At 48.6% G+C, this 12,757-nt stretch overlaps 1 protein-coding gene across 1 annotated transcript in view; it reads right to left on the minus strand.

Moving 5' to 3' along the window:
• Positions 1-484: 484 nt before the first annotated feature.
• The window catches only part of SCTR (secretin receptor), a 66,725-nt gene continuing 54,452 nt past the window's right edge, over positions 485-12,757 (minus strand). Inside the window, exons 12-13 of the mRNA XM_077493992.1 lie at positions 5,677-5,718; positions 485-4,984 (exon numbers count right to left, since the gene is read on the minus strand). Coding sequence (XP_077350118.1) covers positions 4,799-4,984; positions 5,677-5,718 — 228 coding nt within the window. The 3' untranslated portion in view covers positions 485-4,798. The remainder of the gene's footprint in view (positions 4,985-5,676; positions 5,719-12,757) is intronic.

Genomic DNA, 12,757 nt, shown 5'->3' on the forward strand with positions numbered 1-12,757 from the left:
AGGGAGGGGCCTATACATCTGGATCACATGAAGAGGGAGGGGCCTATACATCTGGATCATATGAAGAGGGAGGGGCCTATACATCTGGATCATATGAAGAGGGAGGGGCCTATATATCTGGATCACATGAGGAAGGATGGGCGTATAAATCTGCATCACATGAAGAGGGAGGGGCCTATACACCTGGATCATATGAAGAGGGAGGGGCCTATACATCTAGGTCACATGAAGAGGGAGGGGCCTATATATCTAGGTCACATGCAGAGGGAGGGGCCTATACGCTTGGATCATATGAAGAGGGAGGGGCCTATACACTTGGATCATATGAAGAGGGAGGGGCCTATACATCTGAACCAGGTTGAGGTTTTGTGTAGATTTTGGGGATCCTCCCTCTAGTGACCCGTCACACTGCTGAGATAAAACCAATTGGCTGCACAGTGCGCGGCTCTGAGAGACATGCCGGAGACGGAATAGTAAAGCGCAGTCACTGTAACACAATTCAGTTTATTGAACATCCACAAGATGGCGACATTCACATGTACAACGTATATAAACATCTCTACTACAGATCCGCCATCATTGTCCGTATATCGAGGCGTCTGATTGGTTCCCTCTAAAGGAAGATTAAGTTCTACACAATAAAGGAGTTCTCCGCCTCCACACATTTCACTCTGCTTGATATATACAGAAAAGCTTTTCAATGTTAAGGTGGAACTCCGGCTGTCTGTGTGCTCATTGGGTGGATTCCCATCACTGCTTGTTCCAGAAAACACCACAGAACCGCCCAGCAGCGAGGCTGGAGCCTGGGGATTGGCTGGTATCTGGGGGGAGGGGTCTCCAACCAGCAGGAGGGGCACCCAGCTTAGTAATTTGAGGAGTTGCTGGGCGCAGAGTGTGGGCGGAGACAGTTGGATGTTCTCCAATCACCTGCTTCCATGCCCAGACGTCATTTGTTTTGTCATCCACAAAGTGTAACATTCGATCCTCCTCGGGGTTCCGGCTCTGAGCGTTCGATGTGTTGTAATCTGCGTGTTCCTTCATTGTGTGCAAATGATGGAACAATCGAACGTTCTTAGGCTTTTATATCTGCGGGGCGGATGTTATTCTTATAAAATAGACTGAATGAGGAAAATACCACAATGGGGCCACTAGATGGAGCCGACGACCACAGCATTTATTTCCTATGATTATCAGCTCCATCTAGTGACCATAATATGGTATTTTCCTGATTCACTTTATTCTTATATATGAAGAACATCCGCCCTGGAGATATACAGGCCTGGTAAGACTGGAGAGGGTGAATGTCACCAATCCAGCCCCCCACCCTACCCCAGCCCAGCCTCCCCACCGTCATCGAGCTGCTGTCCATCATCCTGACACTGGGGGTTGAGCTCTGTCTGTTGGGGTGTCAGGTGTATTACAATCTACAGAAACCCAATCAGGATGATTGATGATCACAATTGGATCTGCAGATTATATCAACTCATCACTGCCACTTATGTACAAATCAGAATTTAACAGATGACATCTGTGGGGGACCTCCGGCCCCGGGACTCCTCATAGATTTGTGGGCCTCGGCGAGGTGGAAGGGAAACTCCCGGTTGGAGGTGTGATTGGCGCTACGCCTGGATCTGGCGAGTTCAGACTTGCCGACTCTCACAAGCAGATTAGCAGATTAGACATTAACCCTTCGCACTCCGCCGCCCCACATCACAAGAATGTCCCGTCTTATTTCACCCCTCACACACCTGGCAGGGTTTAGTCTGAAGGATCTCACATTGGTTGTCAGGATGTAGGATCTCACATTGGTTGTCAGGATGTAGGATCTCACATTGGTTGTCAGGATGTAGGATCTCACATTGGTTGTCAGGATGTAGGATCTCACATTGGTTGTCAGGATGTAGGATCTCACATTGGTTGTCAGGATGTAGGATCTCACATTGGTTGTCAGGATGTAGGATCTCACATTGGTTGTCAGGATGTAGGATCTCACATTGGTTGTCAGGATGTAGGATCTCACATTGGTTGTCAGGATGTAGGATCTCACATTGGTTGTCAGGATGTAGGATCTCACATTGGTTGTCAGGATGTAGGATCTCACATTGGTTGTCAGGATGTAGGATCTCTCATTGGTTGTCAGGATGTAGGATCTCACATTGGTTGTCAGGATGTAGGATCTCACATTGCTTGTCAGGATGTAGGATCTCACATTGGTTGTCAGGATGTAGGATCTCACATTGGTTGTCAGGATGTAGGATCTCACATTGGTTGTCAGGATGTAGGATCTCTCATTGGTTGTCAGGATGTAGGATCTCACATTGGTTGTCAGGATATAGGATCTCACATTGGTTTTGCTCTGGAAGATCTCTCGCTGGTCGGTAGTCTGTAGGATCTCACACGGGTAGTTGGTCTGGAAGATCTCACGAGTGATGTGAGATCCGTAAAATGTCAGTTTGGTTGTCAGTCTGTAGGAGTTCTCATTGGTAGTTGGTCTGTAGGATCTCACACTGGTTGTCAATCAGGCTATCAGTCTCGGATCTCTCACTGGGTATTAGTTGTGGGGTGTAGGCTCTCATATTTGCGGTTGGTCCCTAGAATATCACATTGGTTTTGGTCTGGAGGATTTCTCGCTGGTCGGTAGTCTGTAGGATCTCACATTGGTAGTTGGTCTGGAGGGTCTCACATCAGTGATCAGTTTGTAGGATCTCTCACTGGTTGTCAAACTGGAGGATCTCGCATCAGTAGTTGGGCCCTGGAATATCACACTGGTGATCAGTCTGAAGGATCCCTCACTGCTTGTTATTCTGGAGAATCTCACATCGGTGATCAGTCTGTGGGATCTTACATTGGTTGTTGGTCAGGAGGATCCCATATCTGTGGGATCTCACATCGGTAATTTGTCTGGAAGATCTCCCATCTGTGGTTGGCCTGGAGGATCTCACATCGGTTGTTGGCCTGGAGAATCTCACATCGGTTGTTGGCCTGGAGGATCTCACATCGGTTGTTGGCCTGGAGGATCTCACATTGGTTGTTGGTCTGGAGGATCTCACATTGGTTGTTGGCCTGGAGGATCTCACATCGGTTGTTGGCCTGGAGGATCTCACATTGGTTGTTGGTCTGGAGGATCTCACATTGGTTGTTGGCCTGGAGGATCTCACATCGGTTGTTGGCCTGGAGGATCTCACATTGGTTGTTGGCCTGGAGGATCTCACATTGGTTGTTGGCCTGGAGGATCTCACATTTGTGGTCTGGAGGATCTCACATTGGTTGTTGGCCTGGAGGATCTCACATTGGTTGTTGGCCTGGAGGATCTCACATTGGTTGTTGGTCTGGAGGATCTCACATTGGTTGTTGGCCTGGAGGATCTCACATTGGTTGTTGGCCTGGAGGATCTCACATTGGTTGTTGGCCTGGAGGATCTCACATTGGTTGTTGGCCTGGAGGATCTCACATCGGTTGTTGGCCTGGAGGATCTCACATTGGTTGTTGGTCTGGAGGATCTCACATTGGTTGTTGGCCTGGAGGATCTCACATTGGTTGTTGGCCTGGAGGATCTCACATTGGTTGTTGGCCTGGAGGATCTCACATTGGTTGTTGGTCTGGAGGATCTCACATTGTTTGTTGGTCTGGAGGATCTCACATTGGTTGTTGGCCTGGAGGATCTCACATTGGTTGTTGGCCTGGAGGATCTCACATTGGTTGTTGGCCTGGAGGATCTCACATTGGTTGTTGGTCTGGAGGATCTCACATTGGTTGTTGGTCTGGAGGATCTCACATTGGTTGTTGGCCTGGAGGATCTCACATTGGTTGTTGGCCTGGAGGATCTCACATTGGTTGTTGGTCTGGAGGATCTCACATTGGTTGTTGATCTGGAGGATCTCCCATCGGTAGTTGGCCTGGAGGATCTCACATTTGTGGTCTGGAGGATCTCACATTTGTGGTCTGGAGGATCTCACATCGGTAGTTGGTCTGGAGGATCTCACATCGGTAGTTGGCTTGGGGGATCTCACATTGGTAGTTGGCCTGGAGGATCTCACATTGGTAGTTGGCCTGGAGGATCTCACATTTGTGGTCTGGAGGATCTCACATTTGTGGTCTGGAGGATCTCACATCGGTAGTTGGTCTGGAGGATCTCACATCGGTAGTTGGCTTGGAGGATCTCACATTGGTAGTTGGCCTGGAGGATCTCACATTGGTAGTTGGCCTGGAGGATCTCACATTTGTGGTCTGGAGGATCTCACATTGGTTGTTGGTCTGGAGGATCTCACATTGGTTGTTGGTCTGGAAGATCTCACATTGGTTGTTGGCCTGGAGGATCTCACATTGGTTGTTGGTCTGGAGGATCTCACATCGGTAGTTGGCCTGGAGGATCTCACATTTGTGGTCTGGAGGATCTCACATTGGTAGTTGGCCTGGAGGATCTCACATTGGTTGTTGGTCTGGATGATTTCACATCGGTTTTCGGGCCTCCAGTCCTTACAGATCACAATTTAACACCTTTGTACCTTCACTGCTGACATCACATCATATTAGGGGACCCCCCCGATTCTGGCTGGACGGCTCCTCCCCTCCTCCTCCTCATGCTGAATATTCAGTTCACCTCCTGCTGTCCCGTATTTCCGGGGGAGAAGGTTGGGAATCTGCAGGTGTTGGTGGGGAAATCTTGGGAATAAAGGCGAATGAAGATGGGGTTGATGTGTGATCTGACATCTGAGCTGCTCCAGTGATCCGGTAGATTTGGTTGGTCGGGGGCGGAGCGCTTGCTGGGGGCCACCAGATAGCGGCGGATCTCCTCCAATCAGATTAGGCTGGTCATGGGAGTGGAGGAGGATTTCCTGGACTCCCGCTGGCTGCTGCGGCTGACCTGCACCACCTGGGTGAGGACGCTTCCCCCGTTACTGACCGTCGAGTGTTTTTGCTGCCGCAGCCAGAAATATTTCCGGAGGTGATATCTGCGCCACTTCCGCTGGATCTCAAACTGGACCTGGTGGGGGATGGGAGGAAGGAGATGTCAGGGGGACACAGAATACGAGACGTACCAACAGATCCTATCTTTATTCATCAAGATGAGCAAAGCCCAGAATGGAAATTTCCCAGAATTTATGGTAACATTTGGGAGATTTTGGTAAAATTTGGGAAATTTTGGTAAAATTTGGGAGATTTTGGTAAATACACTGAAGTCAATGAGGAAGAAAAATGTGGGGGGATGGTGGATTTTTAGGGTGTAATGAGGACCCATTTCCACCTCCATGTTGGATTACGGTGAGATTTATTTTGACACAATAAGGCAACGCCCCCTCCTTGTGTAACACTGAAACACGCGGGAGTGCATTGCAGCGCGTTGCAAAATAAATCCCCTCCCCCCCACATAGATAAAGATAAAACAAGACATTTCACCCAATCAGCATTCACTATAATCAGTAATATGGCGGGAAATCAATTCAACAAAATCATTTCTCTGATTCCGATTGATAAAGTGGAATACGGAGCACCGAGCCACCCCCTCCCCCACCCCCATCAGAAATCTGATTGGCGCTCTCTGGGTTGCAGATATTTGATTGCAGACAGATTGGCGGGCGCCATAGACTGCACAGTGCTGTGAATGAGCCCCAAACGATCAACATTCATATCATCGGGTGTATAATAAATGTGGCTGGATTTGGGGGTCTCACCTACCTCTCCATTCAGGAAGCAGTAGAGGATGGCCACCACGAAGCCCTGAGGACAGAGACACATAACGGGTATTAGAATGGAACTATGGGGTGTGTGGGGTGTATAGGGTGTGTGGGGTGTATAGGGTGTGTGGGGTTTTCTTTGTTGTGTGTAGGGCGTATGGGATGTGTGGGGTGTATGCGGTGTATAGGGTGTGTGGGGTGTATAGGGTGTGTGGGGTATATAGGATGTGTGGGGTGTATAGGGTGTGTGGGGTTTTCTTTGTTGTGTGTAGGGCATATGGGGTTTGTGGGGTGTATAGGGGTGGGGTGTATAGGGTGTGTGGGGTATATAGGGTGTGTGGGGTGTATAGGGTGTGTGGGGTGTGTGGGGTGTATAGGGGTGGGGTGTATAGGGTGTGTGGGGTGTATAGGGGTGGGGTGTGTATGGGATGTATAGGGTCTGTGGGGTGTATGTGGTGTGTGGGGTATATAGGGTGTGTGGGGTGTATAGGGTGTGTGGGGTGTGTGGGGAACTCAAGTTGTGCAGCAGCTGTACAGCTCAATTGAAGTACCTCAATGCTACCACAAGAGGGGGACAGAGTACTGCTATAGCGCACACTGATCTAGAGTAACTAGTAACTTTCAGCATTGAGAAGTTGCGGTTTTGCTGGGAATTTCGCTCTGTCTGGTTGCTATGGGTTACTGCGCACAATAGGCTCAACTTACTACTTTTTAGCACAAGGATAAATCTGTTATTTTCAGCCATATGACTGCCATTGCAACCTTGGTGGGCTGAAAATAACTTGTTTTCCTGGCATGCAGGCATGTACTGGCCATCGGGACTACCGGGAGTTTCCCGGTGGCCCGATGGCTCAGTGGGCCGGTTTCAGTGACAGCCTGCCAAATTAATGGCTGTGCTACTCGCGCAGCCATTAATTTGAGCACCGCTGTACTTCTGAGCGCAACGCGGTGCACTTCGGCTCTTTCCGCCTCCACTCGGTGCTTTCAGAACACTGCACAGATCTTTGGCCACCTCCGGCCCACAGTCGTCCTTTTCTGTCACCGCTCGGCTTCCCCTGCCCCCTCCTCTCCGACAGCTCTTCAGCTTCAGCTATGATAACTCGGCTATCTCCGGCGGCCCCCGCGGTAACGGACGCTGTGAATTTAAATGAGCCGGGGGATGCCGTGTGATGTCCCGAGAGCAGCCGACAGGCAGAGAAGTCCCCGGCAGATGAGGGAGGCCGGAGGATGGTGGTGCTGCTGGAACCCGTCCAGGTAACTGGTCGGCCCAGCACAGCCATTGATTGCTGTATATAGCATATGGCTGTATACACATATAGAATATGGCTGTATATATATATATATATATATATATATATATATATATATATATATTGTAGACATGTCACTGGAGAAGTGATCGAGGGGGTGTACATCTCACCTAGGTTGCTACACAGTGTGAGATGGTAAATCCAGGATGGATCAGTTTCTCAGCAGCGATATGCTGCTGAGTTGTTATTTAATTTTGCCGGGCCTGGGTTTATATGGAATGGCAGGTAGGTTTGGTAGAGGGACCTGTCATTCCACACCCCCCCGATCCAGTTCTGGGTTTGGGATCAGGTGAGCTTTGATCCTAATTAGCCTGGGAAGCTAAAGGCTCTGCGGGTCTGCAGGTGATTGCTCTCAGCCAGGGAAACGAACAGTCTGTGTGTTTGAGGAAGCTGCAAGCACAGCCACTGCTGGAGCTAAAATCCACCCTGTGATATCCAGGCGAAAGACGCTGTGTTTATAAGTGTCAGATAGGTGAGCAGAACCTGTTAGTAAGCGCCCAGCCGGGCTAGGTCTTTTATTTTTGTTGTACTTAAAAGCACGGTGTTGCTGTATATTTTTGTTTGCTGGACTGTTTGTACCACGAATAAACGCCAAGATCTGCTTTATAAAGTCCAAGTCTGCTGTGAACTGTGTCCAAACACACCACCCCGGGAAGATCCCTTACAATTGGTGTTCGAATGCGGGCAAGTCGGTTGCTAGGGGCAACGGTGTGGACAGACTTGGCTACAGCTGCTGATGTCCTGGGTGAAAGCTGCAACTACACTCCAAGAACAGTCCAGCAACATGGAGGAGATGCTGAAGCAGTTTATGCAAGTGAGTTTGCAACAACAGCAACGACATGAACAGTCCATGGCTGCACAACAACAACTTATCGAGCACCTGATAGCAATTCGAGAGGCGCCTGTGGTTGCTAATCCACCCACAGTGATGGGAGCCGCTCCAGAGATTTTTTTTGGGAGAAGGACTGTGCAGAAAGCGCTGCAAAAGATGACTGCTGAGGACGATGTTGAGGCCTATCTAACAGTATTTGAGCGCGTGGCTGAGCGAGAGAAGTTACCAGCCGCTGAGTGGGCAGAGGTAATTGCGCCCTATTTAACAGGTGAACCTCAAAAGGCCTACTATGACCTCAGTGAGCAAGAGGTTAAGGACTATACTCGGCTAAAAGCGGAGATACTTGCCCGACTAGGAGTTACTACTGCAGTCCGTGCCCGGAGGGTACGCAACTGGAGCTACAGTTTGGACAAATCAGCGAGGTCCCAGATGTATGACCTAATCCATTTGGCAAGAAAGTGGTTGGAGCCAGACACTTCTACTCCTGCACAAATCCTAGAGAAGGTCGTGATGGATCGCTACCTCCGAGCGCTTCCTACTGACCTGCAACGCTGGGTGGGACAAGGTGATCCTAAGAATGCAAACGAACTTGTCAACCTTGTGGAGAGGTTCCAGGCGACTGAGGACTACCTCCGTGATGTTCCTGCAGCATCTTCACCTCCCCGGAGCGCCAGATCTGTGCCGTCAGCTGGTAAGAGACTTCCATCTATTGGGGGAGTGTGGAGGGGTGCTGATAGAGGGAAAAGGGCTCAAGTGGTGTCTCAGGGACAAAAGACTGGTGATGGTCCCGGGTGGCTAAGGGGCTCTAAAAAGGACTCCTTGCCAAAGGGACCAGGCCCTATCCAGTGTTGGAGATGCCATGAGGCGGGACACGTGTCTGCCCATTGCCCTCTTACCTCTGAACCCATGGAATGTGACGCTAGCCGGCGTCAGTCGCTATTTGCGGAACCATCTTGTGCTGCAGTTCCTGGACTAGAGACTGAACCGCAAATCTGCAACATCACAATCAATGACTTTCCTGTTAAAGCGTTAATGGACTCAGGAAGCCTTGTAACCTTGGTGCATGCTAGCCTGGTGACTGGGGACTTAGAGTCTAAAAAGCATATGAGTGTTGTGTGCATACATGGTGATACAAAAGTGTACCCTATAGTGCTGGCTAAAGTCGGGACTGAACAAGGCACCGTACAATATGAAGTGGGTGTGGTAAAAAACCTCATGCATAATGTAATATTGGGGCGCGATTTTCCTTTATTCTGGGCTCTCTGGGAAAAAAGAAAAATCCCCAAAAGGAGTGAGGATACCTCTAAGGGGGTTGCCTTGTCCACTGTGAATGATAAAAGTGTGCAGGATGAAAATGATTGTTTTCCTTTGCAGGTCCTGGCTGGGGAGGAGGAGGCTCCTCCCACTGAGCAAAATATACTAGACTTAGAGGTGTCTAGCGATAATTTTGGGGCTGCACAATTACAGGACCCCACTCTCAAAAATGCGAGAGAGCAGGTTGCTGTTATGAATGGGGTACCTCAGGAACCAGACGCTGAAAAAAGATTTCCACATTTTTCGGTGACTAATGATCTTTTCTATAGAGTTAATAAGGTTAAGGATGAGATTGTGGAACAGCTTCTGGTACCTAAGCCGTACCGGCGTCAGGTGCTTGACATGGCACATAACCATGTTCTTGGGGGACACTTGGGGACTGACAAAACGCGAGAGAGGGTTCTCCAGAGGTTTTTTTGGCCGGCCATATATGATGACATTAAAAAATACTGTGAGTCGTGCCCCACATGTCAGGTTAGTGCCCCAGTGTCACATTTTCGCAGTCCTTTGGTTTCGCTCCCTATTATAGAGGTGCCTTTTGAGCGTATTGCCATGGATTTAGTGGGTCCCATTGTAAAGTCAGCTAGAGGACACCAGTATATTTTGGTAGTCCTAGATTATGCGACCCGCTATCCTGAGGCTGTACCCTTAAGAAACACTGCATCTAAAACAATTGCACGTGAGTTGTTTTATATGTTCTCTAGGACTGGGATCCCCAAAGAAATCCTAACTGACCAAGGTACGCCATTTATGTCGAAAGTAATGAAGGAGTTATGCAAACTATTTAAAATCTCACACATCCGTACCTCTGTGTACCACCCCCAGACGGACGGATTGGTGGAGAGATTTAATAAAACTTTGAAACATATGTTGAAGAAAGTGGTGGCAAAAGATGGTCGTGACTGGGATCATTTATTACCCTACCTCATGTTTGCTATTAGGGAGGTGCCCCAAGCGTCCACAGGGTTCTCACCATTCGAGTTGGTCTATGGTCATCACCCTAGGGGTCTACTGGACATTGCAAAAGAGACATGGGAGAGTGAGTCCACCCCATACAAGAGTGTTATTGAGCATGTAGCACAAATGCAGGACCGTATAGCCACTGTAATGCCCCTGGTAAGGGAACACCTCCAGAGGGCTCAAGAGGCCCAAAGTAGAATTTACAACCGGTCCGCAAGAATCAGGACATTCAACCCAGGCGATAGGGTCCTTATACTAGTCCCCACTGTTGAGAGTAAATTCTTGGCGAAGTGGCAAGGTCCCTATGAAATTGTTGAAAAGATCAGTGAGGTGAACTACAAGGTGCACCAACCAGGTAGAAGGAAGCCTTTCCAAGTTTATCACATAAACTTGATCAAGCCCTGGAAAGACAGGGAATCCTTGGGGGCGACAAATACTGTTAATAATTTGTCACCACCAATCCCTCCAGTCAAGGTAGGTGATGCTCTATCAGTGTCACAGAAACAGGAGGCTCTGGAATTTTTACAGAAAAACAAAAACAAGTTCTCTGACCTCCCAGGGCGTACACACCTCATCCATCATCACATTGAAACTGAGCCTAGAAGCAGAGTAAACCTTAAGCCCTATAGGATACCGGAGGCACGTAGGGAAGCCGTATCTGCCGAGGTAAAACGTATGCTTGCTCTGGGGGTAATTGAGGTGTCACAGAGTGAATGGTCCAGCCCAATTGTGCTAATCCCAAAGCCCAATGGAACTTGGAGGTTCTGTAACGATTTCAGAAAGTTGAATGAGATCTCCAAGTTCGATGCGTATCCTATGCCCAGGGTAGATGAGTTGATTGAGAAGTTGGGTAACGCCAGGTACATAACCACCCTCGATCTCACAAAGGGCTACTGGCAGATTCCACTTTCTGGTGAGGCTAAAGAGAAAACGGCATTCTCCACCCCTGATGGGCTATTCCAGTATGTAGTGATGCCATTCGGGTTACATGGAGCGCCTGCAACTTTCCAGAGGTTGATGGACTTGATTCTGCGACCACATCGTGATTACTCAGCCGCCTACCTCGATGATGTGGTCATTTTTAGCCCTGATTGGGAAAGTCACCTCTGTAAGGTACAGGCCGTGTTGGATGCCATAAGTGATGCGGGGTTGACCATAAATGCCGAGAAGTGTGCTCTAGCCCTAGAAGAGGCCAAATATCTGGGCTACATTATTGGGAGAGGATTGGTTAAGCCACAGCTAAATAAAATTGAGGCAATACAGAATTGGCCTAGACCCCTGACAAGGAAACAGGTTAGAGCTTTCCTGGGTATTATGGGTTATTACCGTAGATTTGTGCCGAACTTTGCCTCAGTTGCTGCTCCACTAACTGACTTGACAAAGGGCGGAAAGACAGCAATGGTCACGTGGACCCCAGAGGCCGAGAAGGCTTTCCAAAGCCTTAAGTCTGCCTTGTGCCAACCACCTGTGTTAGTCACCCCCGATTTCAGGCGAGAATTTCTGGTCCAGACAGATGCCTCTAGCACAGGCTTAGGTGCAGTACTCTCACAAGTAGTGAATGGTGAGGAGCATCCAGTGACGTACTTGAGTAGAAAACTAACCCCGGCCGAGAAAAATTATGCCATTGTGGAGCGAGAATGTTTGGCAGTAAAGTGGGCCCTAGAATCTTTAAAGTATTACTTGCTAGGCAGGAAATTCAAGTTGGTGACAGACCATGCCCCCCTAACATGGATGAAGTTAAACAAGGAGAGAAATGCAAGAGTGACTAGATGGTTTCTCTCCCTACAAAACTTTAATTTCACTGTGGAACACAGGCCAGGGAAATTACAGGCAAATGCTGACGCATTGTCAAGGGTAAGTTGTCTGTGGGGACAAAAGGCTCAGCCCTCCGGTCTGAAAAAGAGGGGGGGATATGTAGACATGTCACTGGAGAAGTGATCGAGGGGGTGTACATCTCACCTAGGTTGCTACACAGTGTGAGATGGTAAATCCAGGATGGATCAGTTTCTCAGCAGCGATATGCTGCTGAGTTGTTATTTCATTTTGCCGGGCCTGGGTTTATATGGAATGGCAGGTAGGTTTGGTAGAGGGACCTGTCATTCCACATCCCCCGATCCAGTTCTGGGTTTGGGATCAGGTGAGCTTTGATCCTAATTAGCCTGGGAAGCTAAAGGCTCTGTAGGGTCTGCAGGTGATTGCTCTAAGCCAGGGAATGAACAATCTGTGTGTTGGAGGAAGCTGCAAGCACAGCCACTGCTGGAGCTAAAACCCACCCTGTGATATCCAGGCGAAAGACGCTGTGTTTATAGGTGTCAGATAGGTGAGAAGAACCTGTTAGTAAGCGCCCAGCCGGGCTAGGACTTTTATTTTTGTTGTACTTAAAAGCACGGTGTTGCTGTATATTTTGTTTGCTGGACTGTTTGTACCACGAATAAACGCCAAGATCTGCTTTATAAATTCCAAGTCTGCTGTGAACTGTGTCCAAACACACCCTACCCCGGGAAGATCCCTTACAATATATATATAGTATGTAGCATATAGCTGTATATAGAATATCCAATGGTTATAATGGTTTTATAATGAATGGTTTATATATTAATTTTTTGCTGAAATTTTTTTTATGCACATTTCAATATTAATTGACACTTTTGATGTACTTTTAGCTA

This window comes from Lithobates pipiens, unplaced genomic scaffold (assembly GCF_037356315.1).
Source record: "Lithobates pipiens isolate NorthernLeopardFrog02 unplaced genomic scaffold, aLitPip1_a1.2 Scaffold_196, whole genome shotgun sequence".
Taxonomy (NCBI): Eukaryota; Metazoa; Chordata; class Amphibia; order Anura; family Ranidae; genus Lithobates; species Lithobates pipiens.